The 23,883-nt window shown below is 45.0% G+C and overlaps 1 protein-coding gene across 1 annotated transcript; it reads left to right on the plus strand.

Moving 5' to 3' along the window:
- Positions 1–1,920: 1,920 nt before the first annotated feature.
- Positions 1,921–23,341, plus strand: RS1 (retinoschisin 1). Its single transcript, XM_060086561.1, has 6 exons — positions 1,921–1,972; positions 10,542–10,567; positions 11,416–11,521; positions 18,554–18,695; positions 20,912–21,107; positions 23,189–23,341. Exons 1-6 carry the CDS (start codon positions 1,921–1,923, stop codon positions 23,339–23,341), a joined length of 675 nt encoding a protein of 224 aa, XP_059942544.1.
- Positions 23,342–23,883: the final 542 nt, after the last annotated feature.

Raw genomic sequence — 23,883 nt, forward strand, 5'->3', positions numbered from 1 at the left:
GCCCTCACCCGACCTAGGAAACAGCATAAGTGGGGGCCTGGCCGTGTTGTAGTCCCGAGGGCGACCCCGCCCCGCCAGGGTCCTACCCCGACCTCTCCTTCGGTGCTCCGGGGCGACCTCGGGAAATCCGGCGCTCGTGAAAACCAAGATCACCCAGCACGGCCCCTTCCTTACAAACCAAGGCAGGCTGGCCCTCCAAAGCCTCCAACTAAAATATGGCAGTACAGCGATGCTTTGACTGCAGTTAAATTATTAAAGGTTTATTATTATTAAAGGTTTGATTTTTTCATTAAACTCTAAAATACAGAGCAGAGAAAAAAATAGTTTTCTTTCTAGTACTGCAGTAGGGTTTGTTAAAGAGATCTTCGTCTGTTTAATGAAGAATCCATACATACTATAGAATAAGCGTCAGGCCTGTGGACACGCCCAAAATGCTGATTTGAATGAGTAAACTTTAGCTCCTTTTTGTTCCTCTGTATTAGTTCATTACAGCTTCGCTTTGAGGGGTTATTATTGTCTTTTCAATATTGACCTTTTTCATCTTTGACAACAGGGGTGAAGTAAAGGTCTCTGGGACCCTGGGGGATTGAGGTGGAAAAGGTCAAGAACTAAAGTGGTGGCCAAGAACTAAAGAGGGAAGCGGATTAATGTACAGCATGGTGATTACAGTTAACAATATTGCATACTTGAAATTTGCTAAGAGAGTGGATCTTAAATTTTCTCACTAGACACAAAAAATGGTTACTTTGTGAGATAATGGATGTGTTAACTAACCTTATTGTGGTAATCATTTTGCAATATATATGTATACGGAAAAAAAAAAAGGGGGAAGGGGAAACTCAGTATTTTTCTTTGAGTTTTTCCACATAGTTTTGTTCATACAGTGGGTAAATTTGTATCCTTTTCTAACTCAGGAGTATAACACATGATTGTCCTTTTTATTACAATCACTTCATTAACTTTTTTTTTAAAACCTTCTTAACCGTTTTTAAGTGTATAGTTCCAAAATGCTAAGTAAAGTCACACTGTTGTGAAAAAGATCTCCAGAACTTTCTTATCTTGGAAAACTGAAGCTCTGTATCCATTAAACAACTCCCCTCCCCAGCCCATGAACTTTATTCTTATTGGCTGTATAGTAATAATAATAGCTAATTATGTTAAACACTATTCTAAGTATTTTTTATGTATATCATCCCATTTAAGCCTCAAACTAACTCTATGAAATAGGCATTATTATCACCATCATACAGATGAGAAAACTGAGGCACAGAGACCTTAAGTGACTTTCCCAAGGCTACATAACAACTGGTTGAGCCGGGATTTGCATCCAGTCTGGCTTGGGAATCTGTGCTCTTAACCCTGCCTGCTGTCCTGAATCCCCTATGTAGATTGTTTCCAATTTTGTCTTATTATAAATAACACAGAAATGTAAATCTTTGCGTGTAACTGCCCCCCCCTCCCAATTTAGTATTTTCCTGAGTGAATAGGTGTAAACATGATGCCAACTTGCTTACTGAGAGGGGGAATCCATGTCATTTTCATAGAATTGGAGAATGTTAGTGTTTGTTTGGCAGGAAATTGCTCAAGGTCACCCCCTAGAAGACAATGGCAGAGGAAGGATTAAGACCTGGGTCTTCTGATTCTAGTTTCTATTTTCCTCCACGGCTTCCCTTACATTTAAACATAGAATAAAGCCAATACCGTCCTTTGCTAAACTGACCTCAGTTGACATTAGCTTCTCCTCTGAGACTTCTTATTGAGGCAGGTAACTATGTGGGTTAACTTAGCGGGGCTTGGCCAAAGCCCTAAGAAGTAAATGAAATAAGATGCTTAATGAGGCCAGTGCTCAAGCTAAGCTGCTGTTCCTAGGAAAGCTCTCCACTTTGATAAGGAAGAGCAGCAGCCAAGGACAAGGGGAGAATGCCACGCAAGATAGAAGGCTTCTTGCTTTTACTTCTCTTTGGCTCTGAAGGTATGTGCTATCAAACCATTAGCACTCATTAAGTACCTAATAATACAACTGACTTAATCATACAGCTGATTAATAGAAATGCAACCAGAATAATTAAAATATTAATTAGCGAAGCATGCTAATTAATTAATGTGTTATTAATGAACAACAGTTGTCTTTGTGTGATGCAGTCCTCTTTGTCTCACCACTGGCTTTCTGATTCTGTGAGGAGCCTTCTGAAGTTCAAAGGATGCTTAAAATGGGACAGAAAGAAGGAAGGGTCTCAAAAATCGTATGAAATAGCTATAAATTGCAACAATTAATAAGAAAGTGTGGTGTATTCTTGAAAGTTTTTGGGAGTCAAAGGTAGAGTGACTATAGAATTTAATCTTCCAAACCAGGACACTACTGAGAGTGGTGGAGGATGCTATTAATAATTTTGCTGGGACAACAGGTGTGAACCAGGACTGTCCCAGGCAAATCAGGATGTAAGGTCACCCTAGTTTAAATATGGATTAACATAGCACGCCGAATACCACTGGACACTAATAGAAAGCATAATCCAACTGAGAGTCAGGAATCCCCAAAGACTCAATATACTCAATCATTTTAAAATTTCTAAATATAGCCCTGGCGGGAGTGAAATGCTTAATTAAGGAGAAATTAAAGGCAAATCTCTAAAATGTCATCCAATTCAACTTTTAAGTTCTCTGTCAATCTTTGAAATCATGCTCTTTCATGCCTCTCTCAACTCTTAAGGACCCATCAACTCAGAATTCCTTTTTAGGTTCATTCCAGACATTAGATATTGGTTCTTTGTGGTCCCTGTGTATTTACGTGCGTTACAGGAAATAAATAAGGAGGGCAGGAAGGAGACCTCTCCGCTCTGCCAATGACCTGGTAGACAGACATGACAAAACTCACACAGAGTCAAAATCCCTGGTTTAAATCATTCTCTTCTCTACTCTCTCATTATATTTTATTGGTAGAATACTCACTTTCATGATTACCCAATCTCAAAACTTTTGTTAGTCACATTTCTCAATATTTGGAAAGACCTGTAAAAATATAACCCCAAGGTTATTTTGCAAACCCCCAAGACATACTTCTAAGTAGGGCTCATTTAGACCAATTGTCTGGGTTATTTCCCCCTTGCGATTAAGAGTCAGCAACTCATCCCAGAAACTCTTACGACTCTAAGATGCTTTGGGGGGGGGGTTGTTGTTTTCCCTTTACTCCGTGCCTCTTCCTCAGCAAGAAAATCTAAACAGAACCTTTCAAGGCTTAGATCCCAATACCCTTGGTTCTCAGACATCCACAGGGCTCACCCTCAGACTCCTCTTATTTGTGATTGGCATTGAGATTCATTCATCTGTTGATTCATTCAAGAATCCATTGATGTCAGTTCAAGAATCCATTTCTGAGTTCCTGCTATGATAGGCCAAATGTTGTGTAAGAACTTGATACACCTGGCAGATTCTTGTTTTCTCTGTGCCAACTCTAAAATCTTTGTTCCGTGACCCCTAAATGGGAATAAGCCCTAGAAAAGGTTATCAGGCCACTTTTCAATTATACCCGCGCAGTCAGGGGATAACTGTAATAAAAGACACACTGTCAGGAGGCACAGGGCACAGCACTCTTTCCTGTTGTATAGCTTATCAATCTTTGTGCATGGCTGGGGAGCTCCAGAAATTTCCACGAAGAACAGAGAATCCCATCTGTGCTGGTGGAATGGAATGTGGTCCAGCAGGTAGGCTTGAAACACTTAAATTCTCTTACCCACCTAACCCAGGCCCTCCACCCTCACTGGCATCAAAGGAAAGCAGGCACACCAAAACTTGGCTTGGCAACCTAGGTGTGCTCTACCCTGAGCTAGAGGGATATGCCAGGAGGCAGAGAAAAAAAGCAGAATACAATTGCTGCACTTAATCAGTTTACAATCCAGATAGAGAAATAAGGCCAATGCACAGGGGAAAGATGTATGCTGCACAACTGGGAACCTGAAGACAAAGGTTCTTTGTCTAATTTACTCTTTGCTGTTTCTGTTCCACGGCAGCAGTGGATCCTTACTACAGCGAAATAAGGTAAATGGATTGACTCCACTTATGCGTTGGATGAAGGGTCATTGGGAATACACAAATCATCATCGTGAAGCACTACCTCTGTCTCTTAACTGAGGCAGGCTTCTATTTATCTTGCATTGTACATTTTGGATTACATACCGATGATGATTTTTAAAACACCCACCTTACTGAAGTATATTGTTCCACTGCTTGGTCATGGCTATTATATAAAAACAAGCCAAAAAAAAAAAAAATCACCAAGCCTCATCTTACAGGTGTGTGTCCTTCCTTGCAGGTGTGTCAAGCATCAGGGATAGCAGATTTTTTTTCAAAGTAGCTTTATTGAGATGTAATTTACATACCACTAAATTCACCCATTTAAAGTGTGTAATTCAATGGTTTTTAGTGTATTTACAGATTTGTGGAGCACACAATGTAACTTTAGAACATTTTCATCATCCCCCAAAGAAACCAGTAGACATTAAGTACTCACTCCCCACTTCCCCCTCCCCCCAGCCACTGGCAACCACTGATCTACTTTGTCTCTTATAGATTTGCCTTTTCTGGACATTTCATTTAAACAGAATCATACAACATATGGTCTTTTCTCTTTCACTTAGCATATATTTTTTTAAATAAGGTTATTTTATTTTATTTTTTTGGCTGGGTCGGGTCTTCATTGCTGTGCACAGGCTTTCTCTGGTTGTGGCGAGCAGGAACGACTCTTTGTTGTGGTGCGCAGACTTCTCATTGTGGTGGCTTCTCTTGTTGCGGAGCACAGGCTCTAGAGCGCAGGCTCATTACTTGTGGCGCACGGGCTTAGCTGCTCCGCGGCATGTGGGATCTTCCCGGACCAGGGATCAAACCCGTGTCCCCTTCACTGGCATGCGCCACCAGCGAAGTCCCTAGCATATATTTTTGACATTCACCTGCGTTGAAGCATGTACACATAACAACAGATTTACCCATGAATATGCCTGTCACCTAAAAGAGTAACACTTTCACACCAGAAACAATTTCCTTCTTTCTTCTTTGCCAGAGGGACATTATTGCAGCCTGCTGTTTTTCTCCTGTGTCTTATTCTTGTTTCCCAAATAGATTGGAAGGTAGTTATAGACAGTTTCTATCATTCATAATTTTATGCTTTTCTCCTCGGCTTCACCTGTTTCTATGGAAAGGAAAACTCCGTATTTAGTGACAGCCAAGCAAACAGACTGAAATAGTCTTCCCTAAGTGTGTCTAATGCACACTTTGCTTTCTGGGCTTGCAAGGTACATTTCGAGAAATAGGCATGCTTGAATTTTCTGGCTGTGGTAACAAGCATTTCCCTATGGAGTAGCCCTTTGAGCAAAAGGGCAGAATCGTCCCCTATTGCATAAATCTAAGGCTGGTGAGTGGCAGACATCGCAGACCCTCTGGTGGAAAACTGTAACCTGGAGGAATCGCGAAGATGATCTGAGTGAGGAGAAAAATAGACAACCATGTAATCGAAATCTTGTCCTTTTTCCTTTAAAGACTGGCCTGTTTTCTTTTGCTCATCCCAACAGTGTTATTTTCTGGTATCATAAGACGTTGTCGTCAACACGATTTTTGCTTTTGTTCGCCAGCTTTGGGGTGATTAAATCATTTCAGGGACGACAGCAGCCACGTTGCTGCTCCCTTGGTGACAGCTTTTCCTGTAAAAGCCTTGTTGTTCCTTCTCTCTCTGCTCATTTCCATAAGATCTGGTGCCTCACAACCCCAGGCTGCCTACAGACAAACGCTTTCTGGGGAGAGGAGCCCGGGAGGGGAAACAATGCCAGAAATCTGATTGAGCACAGGCGGTGGTTCTGAAACCAGGTCTCCCTCTTGGGTCTCTTCCTCTCCACAGGTAGAAACCTCCCCGCCCTTTCCTTTTTGCCTTCTGCTTTGTTTCTGCACAATTTGGAGCCCCTCTGGGGGCCCACCCACGGACCCAGCTAATGCGAAGGCCCTGAGTGCCGTGGCAATTAGAGGGGCCTCATGTGAACTCTGGGTTTGCTCAGTTGCAGCTGCATAGACCTTCTTCAGTGCCAGGGCACGTCCTCTGGGCCAATTTGATCTGGTTAGTAAGGCCGCTCTGTCAGTGACCCACACACCTCACCTCTGGTCCCCCCAAAAGAGAGAGTCTTCGCACAGCTGACAAAGCCTTTCTGCTCTTCTGCCATCCCAGCTTCTCTGGAAGACGGGGCGGAGCCGAGTGCCTTCTGCACTAACAGCCCTTAAACCCTCTGCATGCCAATTGCTCATCTACTTTGCAGTTCGTGGGGAGCAGCTGTGGGACTGACACTATGGGCTCATGTACCCATTAACTGGCCTTTCCCCTGAGCTCTAGTAGCTTCTAGCCAGCTGCCCACTCAACCTCAACACTTGGGTGTCCCGTAGGTCTCTCAAACGGAACATCTCTACCCCATCCCCCCTAAATCCCTACTTCCCCTGGAATCTTCTTCTCCCCTAGTAAATGGTAGCTCTATCCTCCCAGGCACTCAGGCCTTGAACCTCTCTTTATTTCACACCCACGTCATCTGTCAGCAAATCCTGTCGGCACTACCTTCCAAAGACAGTCAGAATCCAGCCACTTCTCATCACTTCCACTGCTACCACCCCAGGGCCAAGCCACCATCATCTCTCCCCTAGATGACGTGCCAAGCACCGGCCTACCTCGGGGTCTTTACATGCTATTGCCTCTGCCCAGAAGCCTCTGCCCACAGGTATGTCACTTCCTTCAGGTCTTTGCTCCAATATCACCTTCTCAGTGAAACGTTCCCTAAGCCCCAAAGTACCACTCCCTGTCCCTCCACCTCCCTGCTTTATTTTTCTCCATAGCAGTCATCATTATTTTACATATTATATATTTTTTTCATACGTTCACTACCCCCCCACCCCCCCACATTAGACTCTTAAGTTCTAGGAGGGCAGGTGTTTTTTCTGTTTTGTTTACTGCTATTTCCCCAGCACCTAAAGCTAGGCCTGGAATATAGCAGTTGCTCAAAGAAAATTAATGAATGAATGCTTTGGGACCAGTCATTATCAGTTTCTCTAATTGCACGGGTGCTTAGATAAACCTGTGGATAAGAAAGAAATAGGATACAAAGGCCAGAGCAAGCGGTGAGTTTTACGTGAGGGACAGAAAAAGTCCTCTTCATAGGGAAGGGGATAAGTAGGCAGAAAAGTTGGGAGGGGAAGGCATTTGTGGCCAACAAATCATATGCACAAAGGCATACAGGCATGAAACAGCCTGGCACATTTGATGAATTATAAGTAATAGAGAGTGCAAAAAAATAAATTTGGAGAGGTAGCCAGGAGATACATCACGGCAACCCCCTGAAGGACACATTATTATTATACTCATTTTAGAGAGGAGGAAATAGAGAGATGCAGTCATACAACTAATAAATGTCAGAGATGAAACTGGGGCCATGGTAATGGGGACCCAACAAAGGGTCTGGAGCAGGAAAGTGACACAGTCAGGCATTGGCAGTATGGAGGATGGATGAGGCAAAGTCTCTCTTTAGCAAGGAGAATATCCAGAGGAGAGAGGAAGTGGTAGTGGGGGTGGAGAGGAAAGATGGCTCCCGGTAGACACTGGATGTGGGGGTTTAGGAAAAAGAAGTGACTAGGAGGAGTCCCAGGTTTCTGGATGGGGTAGTAGGTGGATGGTGGAGCCATCAGTAGGCTAAGAAATAGAGAAAGGAGAACAATCTGAGGAAGGATGTAATGAGTTCAGTGTTTAAAATTTTTTTTTCCTGAAGTATAACATACATCCAGAAGAATACAAGTAAGTGTACAGCTCAATGAATCTTTACCACTAAACACACCCAAGTAACCAGCACTCAGATCAAGTAACAGAACTTTACCAGCTCCCCAGACACCCTCCCCGGGCTTCCTCCTTGCCACTCCCCACCCCAGGTGTGACGACGACCCTAATGTCTAGTGGCATAGATGACTTCTGCCTGCTTGTGTACATTTTAAATGGATTCCTGTAGTATGTCCACTTTATCATCTGACTTTCCACTCAGCATTGTTTGTGAGACGTGGCCATATTGTGGCATGGAGTTGTAGGTCATCCATTTTCATTTCAGTATAGTGTTCCACTGTGTAAATCTACCACTCGTATCCATTCTACTCGTGATGGACATATGAGTGTTTCCAGTTTGGGGTTTTTACAAATACTGTTGTTACAAATAATCTAGTACATGGTTTTCTTTGTTGGAGAACATATGTATGCACTTCTAGTGGGTAAATACTTAGGAGTGGATTTGCTGGGTCATAGGGCACATATATGCCCAGCCTTTGTATAAATTACCAAGAGGTTTTTTTTGTTTGTTTGTTTGTTTGCGGTACGCGGGCCTCTCACTGTTGTGGCCTCTCCCGTTGCGGAGCACAGGCTCCGGATGCGCGGGCTCAGCGGCCATGGCTCACGGGCCCAGCCGCTCCGCGGCATGTGGGATCTTCCCGGACCGGGGCACGGACCCGTGTCCCCTGCATCGGCAGGCGGACTCTCAACCACTGCGCCATCAGGGAAGCCCCCAAAGAGTTTTTAAAATAGGTTAGACCAACTTATACCCCCACCAGCAACATATGAGAGTTCAGGTTTCTTCATGACCTGGCCAGCACTTGGCTGGGTCCAGCTTTAGATAGTGAGAGACATCTACGGGGAGATATCCAATAAGCCATTCAATGCCCATGTCGGGATCTTGGGGGCGGGAGTAGAGGAAGCTGAGCTCTTGAGAGAGATTAAGAAGGATTATTTAGAGTGGTGGGAGAAGCAGGTGAGTAGTGTGATGGAAGCTAAAGGAAGATGGGAAGAACTGATAGCACCCAACACTGCAGCATGAAGATGTTAGGTTAGTGTTGGGAAGAGTCCATTGGATGTGAAAGTAAGAAGTCGATGGCGGCGGGGGTGGGGCGGTAAGAGTGGGGGAGGGATAAATTGGAAGATTGGGATTGACACATACACACTATTATATATAAAATAGATAACTAATAAGGACCTACTGTACTCAATACTGTGTAGTGGCCTATATGGGAAAATAGTCTAAAAAAGAGTGGATATATGTATAACAGATTCATTTTGCTGTACACCTGAAAATAACACAACATTGTAAATCAACTATACTCCAATAAAAATTATAAACAAACAAAAAGAAGTCATTGATCACTTCCTTTGCCAGCACAGGGCTTGGCTTCTTACCAAGACAGTGCTCCCTAGTCTACATTGCTACCTGAGACGGTCAATTCTGCCCATAGCAGGTGAACCAAGGAGTCTCTAGGAATGAATCATCAGTGGACAAGGGACCAGGAGAGACAGCAGTTTGCTGACCACAGCTGAGAGATGGCCCTGAATCCGCCCAGGCGAAAAGATATGCCCCCTTGATTCCCCTTACAGCCTACGCATAACCCAGCAGAGGACTCACCATGTGTGTCGTCCAGTGGTCTATCTTCTCCTGAGTCCTCAAGCCCCTTGTGGGCAGAGAGCGAGGCTTCCATTTCAGAAGGCCCAGGCCCCGGTGCAGGGCCAGGCTCACAGTGGACACGCGAAAGTGGTATGTGAAATGGATACATATTATTTAAAGAAAGACACAATTTGAGAAAATAGCTTTATAATTCTAATGAAAAGGATGAGACCATTCCTTTAACTCTTTAAAACAATCTGAAAGTTTTTGGTGGGCATCAGATTCAATATTTAGATAGCAAAGTGGTTAAGGAGGGACTTTTATATCTACTGTCTTCACTCAGGTTTTGTTTGAGATTTTTATAATAGGTATGTGCTGCTTTTATAATCAGAAAAGAAATAAAGGCATTTGTTTTGTTGAAAATGGGAAATGGAACTTGGTGTGTTAAACCAGCGCTGTCTAATGGAACCTCACGCAATGATGAAAATGTTCTGTATCTGTGCTGTCCAGTACAGGAGCCACTAGCCACGTGTGGCCAGCAAACACTTGAAATGTGGCTGGTGTGACTGAGGAACTGAATTTTTAATTTTATTAATTTAATGAATTTAAATTCAAATAGCCACATGGGACTAGTGACTACCACAATGGACAGTGCAGCTGTAAACAATCAGCTTATGCTAATATAGACAAACTCCCTTCCTATTAAATTGTGCATCCATTCTATTTATTCATACTTCTATGAAGATAGGTTAAATGTTAGTCTTAGGTTAAATTTTACACATTTTCAATTTTTCCACATCATTTATATGGTATTTACACTTTGACTGTAGTTTGATATTTCCTGTAGATAACAGACAAACCTAAAAAAAATTAAAAAAAAATTTTTTTTAACAATGTCCTAATTCTAAATCACTTGAATGTGTCACATCCCTACTTCCCCAGCATCTGTGGATGTTTTTCCTGGCATGTATTTACTTACTTTGACTTCTTCCAGAAGGGGCTTTGTTAACTTTTATGTGACTGTGATCATTTCACTTTTCCATGTAATGAATCATTTGTTGAATTTTTCTTTCTTTTTCTAACTTGATTTTTCCTTTCATGTCCTTTGCTCAGCCACACTGGGATTATCGTCTACTGAGGTATGTTATAGTAAGAAGGCTGGAATTCATATGGATACTATTTTTGTTTTTATTTTTTATTTATTTTTTTTTTTTGCGGTATGCGGGCCTCTCACTGTTGTGGCCTCTCCCGTTGCGGAGCACAGGCTCCGGACGCGCAGGCTCAGTGGCCATGGCTCACGGCCCAGCCTCTCTGCGGCATGTGGGATCTTCCCGGATCGGGGCACGAACCTGTATCCCCTGCATCGGCAGGCGGACTCTCAACCACTGCGCCACCAGGGAAGCCCTGGATACTATTTTTGAAGATTTTCCTAGCCAAAACAATGTATAGGATTATCACTTTTTTTAAAATGTATTTTTAAAGGTTTTTTTTTTTTTTTTTTCCTGGTGGTGGCAATAGCACGTTTTATCTGGACAAGTTCCAAGACTGGTTTTTTAAATGAGTGAATGCAAGTAAACCAGGTCTTAAATCAGATGGCGGAACCTTGAATCCAGTCCCTTTTAAAACTGTATCCCCAGAAGGGACTTCCAGGAGACGTAAGGCGCCTGACCTCGGACTGGGGCTCCTCGAGCCCCTGAAGATAAATATAATGGGGTGGACATGGCTCTCTACGTGGGTGTGTCTGTGAGATTTTTAGCTGGTCACCCAAGGTGGCAAACATCTGTTTATCTAGACTCAAAGATGAGTGGCAACTGTGTGGGTTAAACTGGGTTTATAATTCAGTTGTGCTGCTCTAGTGTGAAAGCTGCCACAGACAACAGGGAATGAATGAGCAAGGTTTTTGAATGTGAGCTTTTCCAGTGGTGCTGACCACAGTTGCCTTTGACTGTGACTTTTCTGAAGCTCCTGCCCCTCTGGCTTCCCGCAGGATGAGGCCGAGGATCCCTGGTACCACAAAGCGTGCAAGTGCGATTGCCAAGGAGGTGCCAATGCCCTGTGGTCTGCAGGCTCCACCCCATTAGACTGCATACCGGGTGAGTGTCCCCTCTCCTTGGGGCACCAGATCCTTGGGGTATCCTTGGGAACACCCTGTTTCTCCTCTTTCTTTCAACCCTGATGAATTAAACCCCCTGAATGCCACGTTCTGGGTTTTCTCCAGTTGGCCTTTGAACTTCAAATCTCAATGGCCACTGCTCCAACAAACTGCACTGATGTCATTGTTCAGAACAGTTTCCTGGATCTCTACTTGGCCTCGGTGAGGTGGTAAGATGGGACCTAACTTTCAATGAAAGAGACTAATGGAATTTATCGAAAATAAACTAATGATAGGCAGTAATTTTGAGAAGAGCACAGGCTTTTGAGCCAGAAATACCAGAGTTGGAATCTTGGCTGCATTGTTTTCTAACTCTGGGACTCCCACTTTGGCCTTTTTCTGTCAAATGGAGGCAATACTACTGTGCCCGGATATTTATTGCTCACCAAACAACCACGTGCTTCCCCACATTCTCAGCCTCTTCCCAGTCAGGTGGCTTCACAGGAGCAGTTCCAGCCGATGGGAGCCGTGTCTCTTCTGAAATGAGGTCCATTTCCCTGCTTGAGCAAGTGGCTTCTCCTTTAGTCTGGGTGCCGGGGAGGTCAAGTGGAGTAGAACTTCCTGCTGACCCACAATGATCCACCTGAGTGAAAAATCAACCTTTGTTGTGTTAAGCCTCCGAAATTTCTGTGACAATTCCTTCTGCAGCATAAACAGCCTCTCCTGACTAATATGAATGACTTCCTCTAAGGCAGGGGGCCAGCAAACTTTGCCTCTAAAGGACCTGGCGGTAAATCTTTGTGGCTCTGTGGGCCATAGGGCCTCAACACCTCAAATGGAAGGCAGCCACAGACTGAATGGAAATGCATGAGCATGGTTGTGCCCCAATAAAACGTTATTTATAAAAACGGACCCTGCTGTAAGGAGTTGTTACGAGGAACAAAATGCATGAGGCATTAAAGCATCTTGTCCTGGACCTGGCACACTGCAGCTCCTTTTCTTCCTGCCTTCTAAGAGGTCACACTCTGACTTTCAGAGGCTCGGGCGGCCTATCACACATTTGCCATGCTCAGTATTTACCACAGCTCGGAACCTCTTTTGCTGAAACTGTCCTTGCCCCCCCTTTCCAGGGTTATGATGGTGCCATGCGGCGGCGCGTCATTCACTTTACATAATCACCTAATAATAGCTCCAGGAGAGAGGTTTGTGTGTAGCGTGTGAGCTTCTCTGCATTATTTCATTAAATTTGCATTAAAATAGCAAATGTGGGGGAGGGGGGCGTCCACAAAGGCTTTTACTGCCTGTTTTCCTATTTACTAAAGGGGTAGGAATTGGTTTCTGAACTAAGCCTTCTGGAAGGGAACAGTGGGGCGCAGTAGCGAGGAAAGCAGTAAGTGCTGATGAGTTCAGCGGGCTTCTCCCACGGGAGGGACGTCCCACTGAGCTCCACGGCGTGAGCTCCCGCAGCCATTCTGTGCTGGGGTGATCTGCCCAGTCAAGACTGAGGCACCCTCCTTAATAATCCATTTAGAATTCAATTCCACCCTCTGTCATCATGTGCCTATTATGTGCCGATGGGGAGACAAAAATGAACCATTGTCTCTACCCTGGAGGAGTTTACCATTTACTGGAAACAAATGTTCTCTTCACTAGAGACATGAGACGTACTGGAATTCCAGTCCACGGAAGCTCTTTCTAAGAAGAAATTGAAAAGAGATTATTTATACGGATTGGTTTCATTGACCTGATCAACTGTGCAGCTGAGGAGGGCTGTGTGTCTGAGGAATGTGAAAGATGACCTGGGCTGCCCAGGCTCTCTCCCCTACACAGTTGCCATGAACTTGAAGTTCTGAAATCAGAAATTCTTTTAGCTTAAGTGTTCTCCTCTCCCCACTGGGGTTTACATTTTTGTTTTGTTTTGTTTTAACAACACAGGTATTCCCAGGAAGGAAAAAAATGCAACCTTAGTGTTAAATGGTTGATTCATTAATGTTCGTTTGTTTTTCCATGAAAGAGATGATTCAGGGCAGCAGGATTAGCCACAACCTTCCAGAATTTACTTGCCTGTCAGGGCCTCAGGTCTTCATTGGAACGTCAAGAACGCTGCCTGGTCTTTCTGGATCCTGAGATTCAGCGCTTCCACCAGAGCCCACCTTAGGACGGAAGAAGGCCCTAGAAAGCACAGGACAGGAGGGTCACTCAGAGCTGCCAGGAGATACTCGCAGGTGCACACTGGCTGTTACTGCCAGGGGGCCCTACCCACAGAACAGAAGGTGACCAGCTAGGTGCACTATGGCCTCCTAATCTTCAGCTTAACACTATTATATTAAAAGGTCTGTCTTTTCCACAGTTGAGCCAAGATTACCTCGTCACTCTGAGAGGGGGAAATACGGCAGGGAACGTATCAAAGCATAAGAAATCTAATGACTCAACACTTTACTTATATTCTGGATTTTATATTTCCATATTATATTCAAGTTTATACCCTATTCTTCTATAAATATTATTCTGTATTTCACTACATCATCATATAGATTCAAGTCTAACACATGTGCATAATAATGTTCACATGTCTTTTGTCAAGAATGGCCCTGAACTTTCTTTGTGTTCCTTTAGGTTAATATTGTTTAAAAGCATGTCTGGCCTTTATATGTCTACATATCGAGAAATTATCATCTACTGCATAAGAAAGGCTAGTATGTTAAGTGTGCATAGCCTGGATTAACAGCACATATGACTATGTCTTTATCGATCTCATTATCAAATCATCGCTCAGAAGAGGCAGGTGTTTCCTTAAGAGTAAAATGAGTGTAGAAACAGGCTTAATAGCTTACAGTAACCTCCACTGAGCAGAAAACTTGGGAAGGACATATTCTGTGTGTGTAAAGAGGATCCCTTTAATTCCTCCAGCAACATTATTTATGTCGCTTGATACTAGTTTAGACTCAATTGACAGTTTCTTTTTGATTAGGCCAGTGGGAGTTCTCTGGGCCAGTCAACTCCCACTTCCTCCCTGACCTCCCTGCTTCCTGTTCCTGCCATTTTCTTTGTTTATCCCCAGTGGCCACCTGAGATGGGGTGATGACGTTTGTTTATCCCTCCATTCATCCATCCAGTCAATATCTATTGAGTGCCTAGCACACGCAGGCATTCTGCTCGGCTCAGGAAAGCATGGTGAGCTAGACAGACCGGGGGAGCTGGGGAAGTGGGCAGAGATCCAAAGGATGAGGAGAGGTGTCCAGGTGAAGGGGAAAGGAGGAGACAGGGAAAATAGTAATCGTGTAACTGGAGTGTCCTTCACTCCAGGGCACAAAGAGCAGGAGAAATGTTACATTTTCTATTTTTCCAATTTTCAGATAACTCCGGTTTGAGTCCCCCTTTATCATGGGCTGTGGAGTCTAAAGACAGGAGGATTGTTGAAGATCCTTCCCCTCCCCTTTGGACTACACCTCCCCACCCACCACCCCCCTGCCCCCCAGGGGCCTGCAAGGGCTGACTCGGCACAGGGCCCAGGCTCAGGCTGAGGGCAGCTCCCTGCCCGGCCGGCAGCCCCCAGGGGGAGGCAGACACCTTGCTGGTGGCCCTTCTCCCTCTGAACCAAGCTCAGTCCTGGGACCTTCCCAAGTCTCTGAGGGTGTCAAGAGTTCAGGGGTCCCGCCCCCCATCCCTGGTCCAGCCCCCTCAGAGGAACCATTTCCCCACTGAGATCAGGCCCCTACCACGAGCCCCCCACCACCCAGCAAGGGTCAAAGCCCAAAGCCTCTGGCCACCTCCTCTGGGACAGTCAGCTAATTCCTGTTGAGGCCTACACCTTCCAAATCCATAAGCCTGAGAGATGCTAGGCTGTCAACAGGCTTCTCCTCTCTCAAATCACATGCATGTGTGTGCAAACAGCTTATTCCTTCCTGATGCAAGGAGACTCCAAATGTTTAGAAATAGGAAGCTGACCTTCTCAGGGTGATGTAGGGAGGATGATGGGGGCAAGACAGACTGGAGTAGAGGGGTGTTAGATTTTTTTCCCCTGGTGAGTCTTCACCATAAAAAACAAACATACACAACTCAAGACATTAATATACTCTCATAAATTCACCCTATTACACCAGTACTAGCTGCTTATTTTTGGTCAGGCACTACAGGCTCTACACTCTACAAACACTGCTTCATGTAATCCCAAATCAACTTTATGGAGGCAGGGACTACTGTTGTGCCCATTTCACAGATGAGTAAATTGAGACCCAGAGAGGGTGAGCAGCTTGCCTAAGTTCACCGGAGGGAGAGTGGGATCCAATCCTAGGTCGAATTGGCTGTAAGCAGGTGTTCTTGTCCTTGGCTGCCCATTACCATCACCTGAAGATTTACCCCATGCCCAGGTCATGCCCCAGACCAATGACATCAGAATCTCTGGGGGTGTGGCCCGAACACCAGCACTTCTATAACTTTCCAGGTGACACCCAGGCTGAGACCCATCACAGAGTCTCTGCTCTGTGCCTTGGGCCAAAACACTGCGTTTTCTGGGTTAGCAGCTGTGTAGCTGGAGGCGCCAATGCCTGAGACAGGAGCACTGGACAGGGGCAGGCTTGGGGCTTGGGCGCTGAAGGGCTTAGTTTTGGACATATGAGTGTGAAGCATCTTTGGGTCACCCAGATGAAACTGTTCACTTAGAGAATACCCAGGTGGCAGTGGGATGGAGCTTGGGGCCTGGGGGCTGGGCACCGGCTCTCAGACACTGGCTGAAACCATGGGGATGGTGAGATCATCGCCTCCCCTGGCGAGTGTGGGCAGGATCCACGTCTGGACAAGCCCTCACAGGCCTCCAAGACCATCGCCACTGGCCAGGTCCCTTCAGTGTAACTCTTAAGTGTTAGATGGGCTAACTGGGAAGAGATGGCAAAAGAGATGTGAGGGGAAAATAGAGAAAGAGCAAAGTGCCAAGAATAAAGCAATCGGGAGAGGTGGCCATGGCTTTTCTTTCCCCTCTGCTTCTTGCCTCTGAGCTGGTGGCCCTGGAGCAAGAAAAGGGAGGTTCAGGATGGAGGGTCCTTAGAGATATCCACAGTTAGAATTTAAGTGGCGACTGAGGGCCCACCTGAAACCCAGCTTTCTGACGCTGGGGCCTTGTCCCTCCTTCCAGTGGCATGGCTGAGCTTCTTTTCCAGGTCAGAGGGGAGTTGAGGAGGTGGAGAAGCTCCCAAGGCCACAGGCACCAGGTCCCCTGAATTCTCCAGCCAACGCCTTCCCTGGCAGACCAAGGTTTTCAAAGTGTGCTTGTTAAAAATGTGGACACTCTGGGGGTGGAATCCTGGAAACTACATTCTTAACAAGCCCCCCTGATGATTTGGCCACACAAGGCATGATGGAGTGGCTCAGAAAGCTCTCCTATTCTCTCTCCCTTGACATTATTTTAATAGGCCCCCCCCTCAAGCTTCGGATACTTGATAAACTACAAATGCTGTCCCCTCACCCCCAGCCCCGCTGAGCTGCAGTTACTGGTGGGAGTTGGCCCTATTCTTTGGTTCACTGGGCAGAAAGGCAGTTAAGCCGCCCTGGCCAGAGGCCTGAAGCTGTCCTTCTGTCTTCAGCCTCTGGGGACAGGGCATGACTATCCCCACAGGCATCCTGGAGCCTCAGGATGGCATTCAGTTTTACTGACTCTTGAAAATTATCTGCCAGAAAGACCTCAGCACTCATTTTGCTGTTGAAGGTGATGATGTCCCAGTAAATACGCTTGGCTTTTCAATCTGAACTCAAATTTATACATGGAAAGAAAGTATTTTGATCTTCCTTACTTGAAGTTTATCAATCACAACTGGGAAACTAGGAGAATGTATTTGCCTAAGTTTATCATTTGGTTTCTAAAGAAATTCAGCTAGAATCTGGGTTTGGTTATAAATAAGAGAGCCCCTAATAGTGGCTTATTGAAATAGGAATTTTTCTTTGACTCACACAGTAAAAAGACTAGGGGTAAGGAGCAGCTTAAAGATATCAGGGCTGAGGTCTCTTCAGTTCTCTTGGCCTTACCCCCAGGGTGCAGGATGGCTACTGTTGCACCAACCATCAGGTCTTCCTTCTAGGCAAGAGGAAGAAAGAGGGGGTAAGCAAAATCTGATTGGAAATCCCCAGCAGACATCCTCTTCCATCTCATGAGTTAGAAACTGTGTCACGTGGTCACTTCTAACTGCAAAGGTGGCTGGGAAAGATTGTTTTGTTTTGTTTTTTTAGCTGGCTACATTGCTGCACCCAACAAAATTAGGGTTCTTTAGTCTAAAAGCAGGGATGAATGGATACTGGGTTAGCAATTGGTAGTCTCGGACCAGGTAACTGAATGCTAAATTAGTGAGAGGAAATCCGTGAGAAGCAGCAATTAATATACAAGAACCAGCTTCGGCTACTCTTATTTGGAAAAAGCAGTTCCTTTCAACTGTTCCTTATTCAAGTCACTTAGACGCATTTCATTCCCGCCCCACCCTTTTTTTTCATTAGACTAGTGAAAAACTGCAATTTACAAGTGGGAAGTCAGTCTCAATATATAACTGCCTTTCTTGCCTCTCACCATTGTTTTGTTCCTATAATTGGCATCATACGCTGCCTGAGGACAATTAGGGGCCTTCATGTCATCATGTGGGATGGCTAACCCGTGTTAATGAGGAAAATAAAGAGTATGACATTTAAGTATGATATTTTCCTGTGAACCTCTTGGTTTTTAGGTCTCTGAGTTTGTGGAGGAGGTGAAGTATTTCTCAAAATTCTCCCCCCCCACCACGAGGTTGCCATAGAACTACTTCCCTCTGCTTTTATGAATGTTGTGAGTCTCTATGGCAATCCCTTTACTTCATCTTCACTCTCTTCTCGCAAGAGCAGTGAAGAGGATGAAGACCCAGTCCTACCCATTGTGAACGGCGCTGACAAGGAAAACATCCTCCACCTTACAAAGCGCAAACGAGAGGGTCGGATTTGTCATTTCAATCATGTCGTGTTTGTTGAGTCTTGCCATGCGATATGAGTGTTTTAATGTGCATTGTTTTTCCTTTCCCAGAATGCCCGTATCATAAGCCCCTGGGTTTCGAGTCAGGAGAGGTTACACCAGACCAGATCACCTGCTCCAACCTGGAGCAGTACGTGGGCTGGTATTCCTCCTGGACCGCCAACAAGGCCCGACTCAATAGTCAAGGCTTTGGGTAAGCAGAGCAGGAGGCTCAGGCGATTTTTTTTTTCCATGTGATTTGAAAAAGTAGGTCTCTGTAATAAATGAACGACACAGAATGCATTTATTTATTCAACAAATATTGACTGAGTGCCTTCCACGTGCCAAGGACAGTGGATACAGCAGTGAACAAGGTGAATGAGCTCCTCGCCTTCGAGAAGCATGCAGTTTAGAGGGGGTACTCTAAGCACACTGTCACACAACTGGCCATCTGCCAAGTGTGATGAGTGCTGCAGAGGAGAAGACGAAAGACCTGGTCCACTTGAAGCACCAGGGAAGGCTTTCTAAGGAAAAGATCTTTGACCTGAGAGTTGCAGTTGGCCAGGTGGGGGGAAGGGGGAGAGAGGCACAGGGTACAGCAGGTGCAAAGGCCCTGAGTTGGGAAGATCTCTCAAGTGCATGGATGGGGACTGTAAAGAAGGCCAGTGAGGTCAGCACACAGGTGAGATGAGGCTGGAGAAGTAGAAAGAAATCAGATGGTGCAAGGCCTGATAAGTCATGTTAAGGACTGTGGTCCTTATTTTAGGGATAATGGGAGAACCCTGAATGTGCATTAGTTAGAATACAGGTTTGTGCTGCTGTAACAAACAGCCCCAAAATACAGAGACTTAATCAACTTGGAGGTGATTAGGCAGTCTAGGGTTGTTATGGCAGCTGGATGGTATCAGGGGCCCAGACTCTTTCTACCTTGTTCTCTCACCCTAACATGAAGTTTCCACCTTGGGGTCCAAGATGGCTGCTCTAGCTTCCACTATCACATCCACATTCTAGTCAGGAGGGAGAAAAGAAGAGCAGAGTGCATATACTTTTCCTTTAAGGATACATACATATTCCTGCTGGGCACTTCTACCTACATCCCATTGATCAGAATCTGGTCCGACTGCCCCACCCAGCTACAGAGGAGACTGGGAAATGTGATCTTAGCTGGGTGGCCTCTTGCCCAGAGAAAATTTAGGGGTTCTATTACTAAAGGAAATGGGCAGAGGATATTGGGAGACAATGAGCAGACTCTACCAGAGGAAGATTTAAAGTTGGGGAGTATCACAATCAGATTTATGTTTTAAGTAAAATCTTCTGGCTCTTGTGGGAAGAGCTGTTTGGTGTGGGGTACGGGTGGGGGGTGAGGTGGGGAGAGGAATCCAAGGAGACCAGTTAAGTAAGCTATGGCAGCTGTCCAGGCAAGAACTGAGGGTGACGTGGGCTACAGTGGTGGCAGTGAAATGGAGAGAAGTAAACGATTTTGAGAAACATTTGGAGATGGAGCCAAGAGATGGATTAGATGTTTGAGGTGACAGAGAGGAAGGGGGTAGAATTCAGAGAAATGAACACTGTAATGAGGGGTTGAGGTGAGGATAATTAGGAGCTCTTTTGGGACATGTTTTATTTGAGATGCTATATGGCATCCAGTAGAAATTGTCTAGCTAGCAATTGATCCTCAGGGTTTAGAATTTAGAAGAAGTCTGAGATGGACCTAAAAGTCAGGAGCCACCCAAGGAGCAAGTCCAGAATTAGAAGAGAAGGCTGCCAAGGGCCAAGTCCCCAAGAAGCTTATTAATGCGCACAGGCGCGCACACACACGCATACGCCACAAAGGGAAACTACAGGTTTCCACAACTTATGAGGACATAACTAAAAAATAAATCAGTTCCTTCAGTGGTTGCTTTGCTTTACAATTGTGAAAAGCCCTTGCAGAGCCTCTTGGTTCCATGCACATGGTGCCTACCATGGCGTGGATGACAGCACCTGAAGGAGAAGCAGATAGGTATGAAGAGAGCGAAATTAAAGAAAAAAAAAAAAGACTTACGGAAAAAGAACATCAGGAGAGACTAATGAAAAGGGAAGGGGGCTGGAAGGTGCTATTACCATGGATTCGCATGTTTTGAAGAAAAACATGCTCAACCACACCCCAAAGGTGATTTCAGCTACAGTTGAAGGCACTTCTTTGACAAATTATTTGAATCTGGCAATTTTTCCTTGGGCGGTGGAGGTGCAGGGAGACTATACAAGTATCACAGAGGCCAGACACTTCTCGGAGACAAGCTTCTGGGTGCTTAACAGATTGCAGCTCAGACTGCCCGAGCTTTGTGGGGGCTCTTCAGGTGCTGGCATCCCCTCAAAAGACAGCACCTCCCAGCTCTTTGGAGGCGCTCACGGGGAAAGGCTCCTGGTGACTCGCTGTGTCCGCGGCAGGTGCGCCTGGCTCTCCAAGTTCCAGGACAGCAGCCAGTGGTTGCAGATAGATCTGAAGGAGGTCAAGGTGATTTCGGGGATCCTCACCCAGGGGCGCTGTGACATCGACGAGTGGATGACCAAGTACAGCGTGCAGTACAGGACCGATGAGAGCCTGAACTGGATTTACTATAAGGACCAGACCGGAAACAACCGGGTATGTCGGGCTTACCCCAAACCAACTTCAACACAGCCCCTCTGGGACACCCCTCCCACCCATCCCTGTCTTCCTGTCACCACCCCCTGTCAGAACACTGACCCCACGGTATGGTGAATCATCCGTGCTTCCTCCCCACAACACTATCTGCTCTCTGACAACGAGGCAGGGGTCTTTTCTTGTATCCCTCATGTCTAGCACAGTTTGCGAATGAGTGCCATCGTATGTGCAAAAGAAGTCTTTGAATCCTCACATCAGCACAGAGTTGCTTGAATAATCAAGACTGGCCATTTGGATTCTGCCAAAGTCACTGGACCTTGAACACTTTGCTGCATGGGTCTGGCTTGATCTACTACTGATGTGGCTAGGTTCTCGTCCCTTTATGTAGATATGGCCTCTCCTTACTATTGAGACCGACAATCTCAACACATTAGCCACTAAACTGTATAAATGGTTAAAACAAGTCCAGCTGAGAAGAAACAGTCACTTAAACCTTTGAACAACTTTATATCCTACTAATCTCTGAGGGCTGAGACCCACCCAATTCTTGCTCATCACAGACTGAACACAGTAGGCTTTTGATTTTATATATTTTATATAAATATATACACACAGATGTATATTCATACATGTATACACACATATAAATATATAATCAATATTTTACATATATATATATACACACATATAAAATGTTATCTGCAATGAATTAAAAACTCACTAGCTGTTTGGAAATGTTAACTGCCCTTTTGTCTGAGAGGACTTCCCCCAGTTAATCTGGACATTTCATCAGGTTAAGTAGACGTGTGCAGCTGAACATCAGAAGGCTCTGTACTCTCTTGATGACAATTTGTACAGCAAGACATTCATGGGTTGAAATTTCAACGAGTTTGAACACAATAGGAAAAACCATCTTGATACTTGGACATTTTCTTTCATTTTTGTTCTTATTAGTTGGCTTTTCAAAAAGATATGAAAATTCGTTTTCAAGCTCTGTTTGTGTTTCTGGAGGCCTTGAGAGTTCTTTGCAAAGAAGTGCTCCACTCCAGCAGCTGTGAGATCTAGAGCCTGTTCCATCCTCCTTCTTCACTGGGCTCCTGACTTAAAGAGGTTCAAGGGCAAACAGCTTAGAGAAGGGGATGTGGGGTGTTGCTACTGGGAAGAAATAAAGGCAAGATCATGGCAGCTGAGGTCCTTCTTGATTTGTGTATGGATGAGGTCAATGTGGCAGCCAGATTGTTTTCAGGAGATAATCCCAGAAGGAAATGAAATGTTCCAGTGTCATTGGGCAGAGCGCTAGGACTCTGGAAAAAGTACACAGAAGTTTCTCTGAAGATATAGCCAAATATCCATTGTACCTTATGTTACAGCCACTGCGTAATTGCTATGTTACATCCCAAAAAACAGGAAGCAACCCCTTTTTCTATTTTGGGCACTGCTCTCCCACTTCGAGAATCTTCTCTCTAGTTTTTATGTCTTTATCTTTTTTAAAAACATTTTTTTTCCAAAAAAAAGTCTAAAAAGTACTTGCCATTTGTATCAATGTAGACACACACAGTTAAACTTTGGCTCACAACTTTAGAGCCAGCTCACAAGGTTTCACTTGAGCCCCACTTTGGCTACCTTTGGAACATGGGAATATTCCTCTCTTAAGTATAACGTGCTCCTTTTCAAAATTCTTGTCAAAATGCCAAGGATTAAATCACAAAATTGGTGATAAGAATCAAGCAGCATTTTCTATCAGCGCCGTCTAGTAGAACTTTCTGCAGTGAAGGAAATGTTATTATCTGCAGTATCCAATATGGCAGCCACTAATGGCATACAGTATTGAGCACTTGAACAGCAGCTAGTGTTACTGAGGAAGAACTGTTACCTAATTTTAATTCATTTAAGTTGATGCCTGGAGCATGTAGGTGCTGACAATCATTCAAGGTTAGATTTTGGGGGACATCAGCAAATTCTCTGCCCTTTCAGCACTGAGATTTTCCATAGTTAAGAGTTGGGGCCAACTCCAGACAGAAATCTGTCTTCCTTTTCTCTCCCCTTCTGTGATGGTGATAGGATTTCCTCCCTCTCTTTAGGTTTTCTATGGAAACTCGGACCGAACCTCCACAGTCCAGAACCTCCTGCGGCCCCCCATCATTTCCCGCTTCATCCGGCTCATCCCGCTGGGCTGGCACGTCCGCATTGCCATCCGGATGGAGTTGCTGGAGTGCGTCAGCAAGTGCACCTGATGCCCGCCTCAGCTCAGCACCTGCCAGGGGGTGGAGGGTGCAGCGCGGCCCATGGGGGAATGCCGACTTACCACTGTGACCAAAAGGGCTGGATTTTACAGGCTCTTTTCAATGTAGAGCTGCGCAGAGAATACTTCTTTCTTTTTTGTAAGATATAGTTTCCAATTTCAGTGAAAGGAAAAGAAAATGAACTTATTCCCCACTCAAGGCCGAAGAAAATAAGAACAAAGAAAATGTCCCTAAAAACAATTTTCAAGCAAAAGCCTAAGTAGCAGGAGTAATTTGCTGCTCTCGGGTTTTTTTGGTTTGTTTTTGTTTTTGGTCTCAGTGACACTGTGAAAGGTGCAGTCCCAGGGGAATGCAAAGCAGTCCTGATAATTTGAAAATTCTTTTGCTTTACCACATTCAAAACAGGAACATAGAGTTTCATAAAGCCTCCCTTTGAACGCAAAGGTGGAGCAAGCTTGTGGTTTCTCCTAAGTTTTCATTAAATCATGGCCTTTTAGGACTTTAGAGCACTGCGTTTGCAGAGTTTTGGGGTG

Source organism: Mesoplodon densirostris, chromosome X (assembly GCF_025265405.1).
Source record: "Mesoplodon densirostris isolate mMesDen1 chromosome X, mMesDen1 primary haplotype, whole genome shotgun sequence".
In the NCBI taxonomy this organism is placed as follows: domain Eukaryota; kingdom Metazoa; phylum Chordata; class Mammalia; order Artiodactyla; family Ziphiidae; genus Mesoplodon; species Mesoplodon densirostris.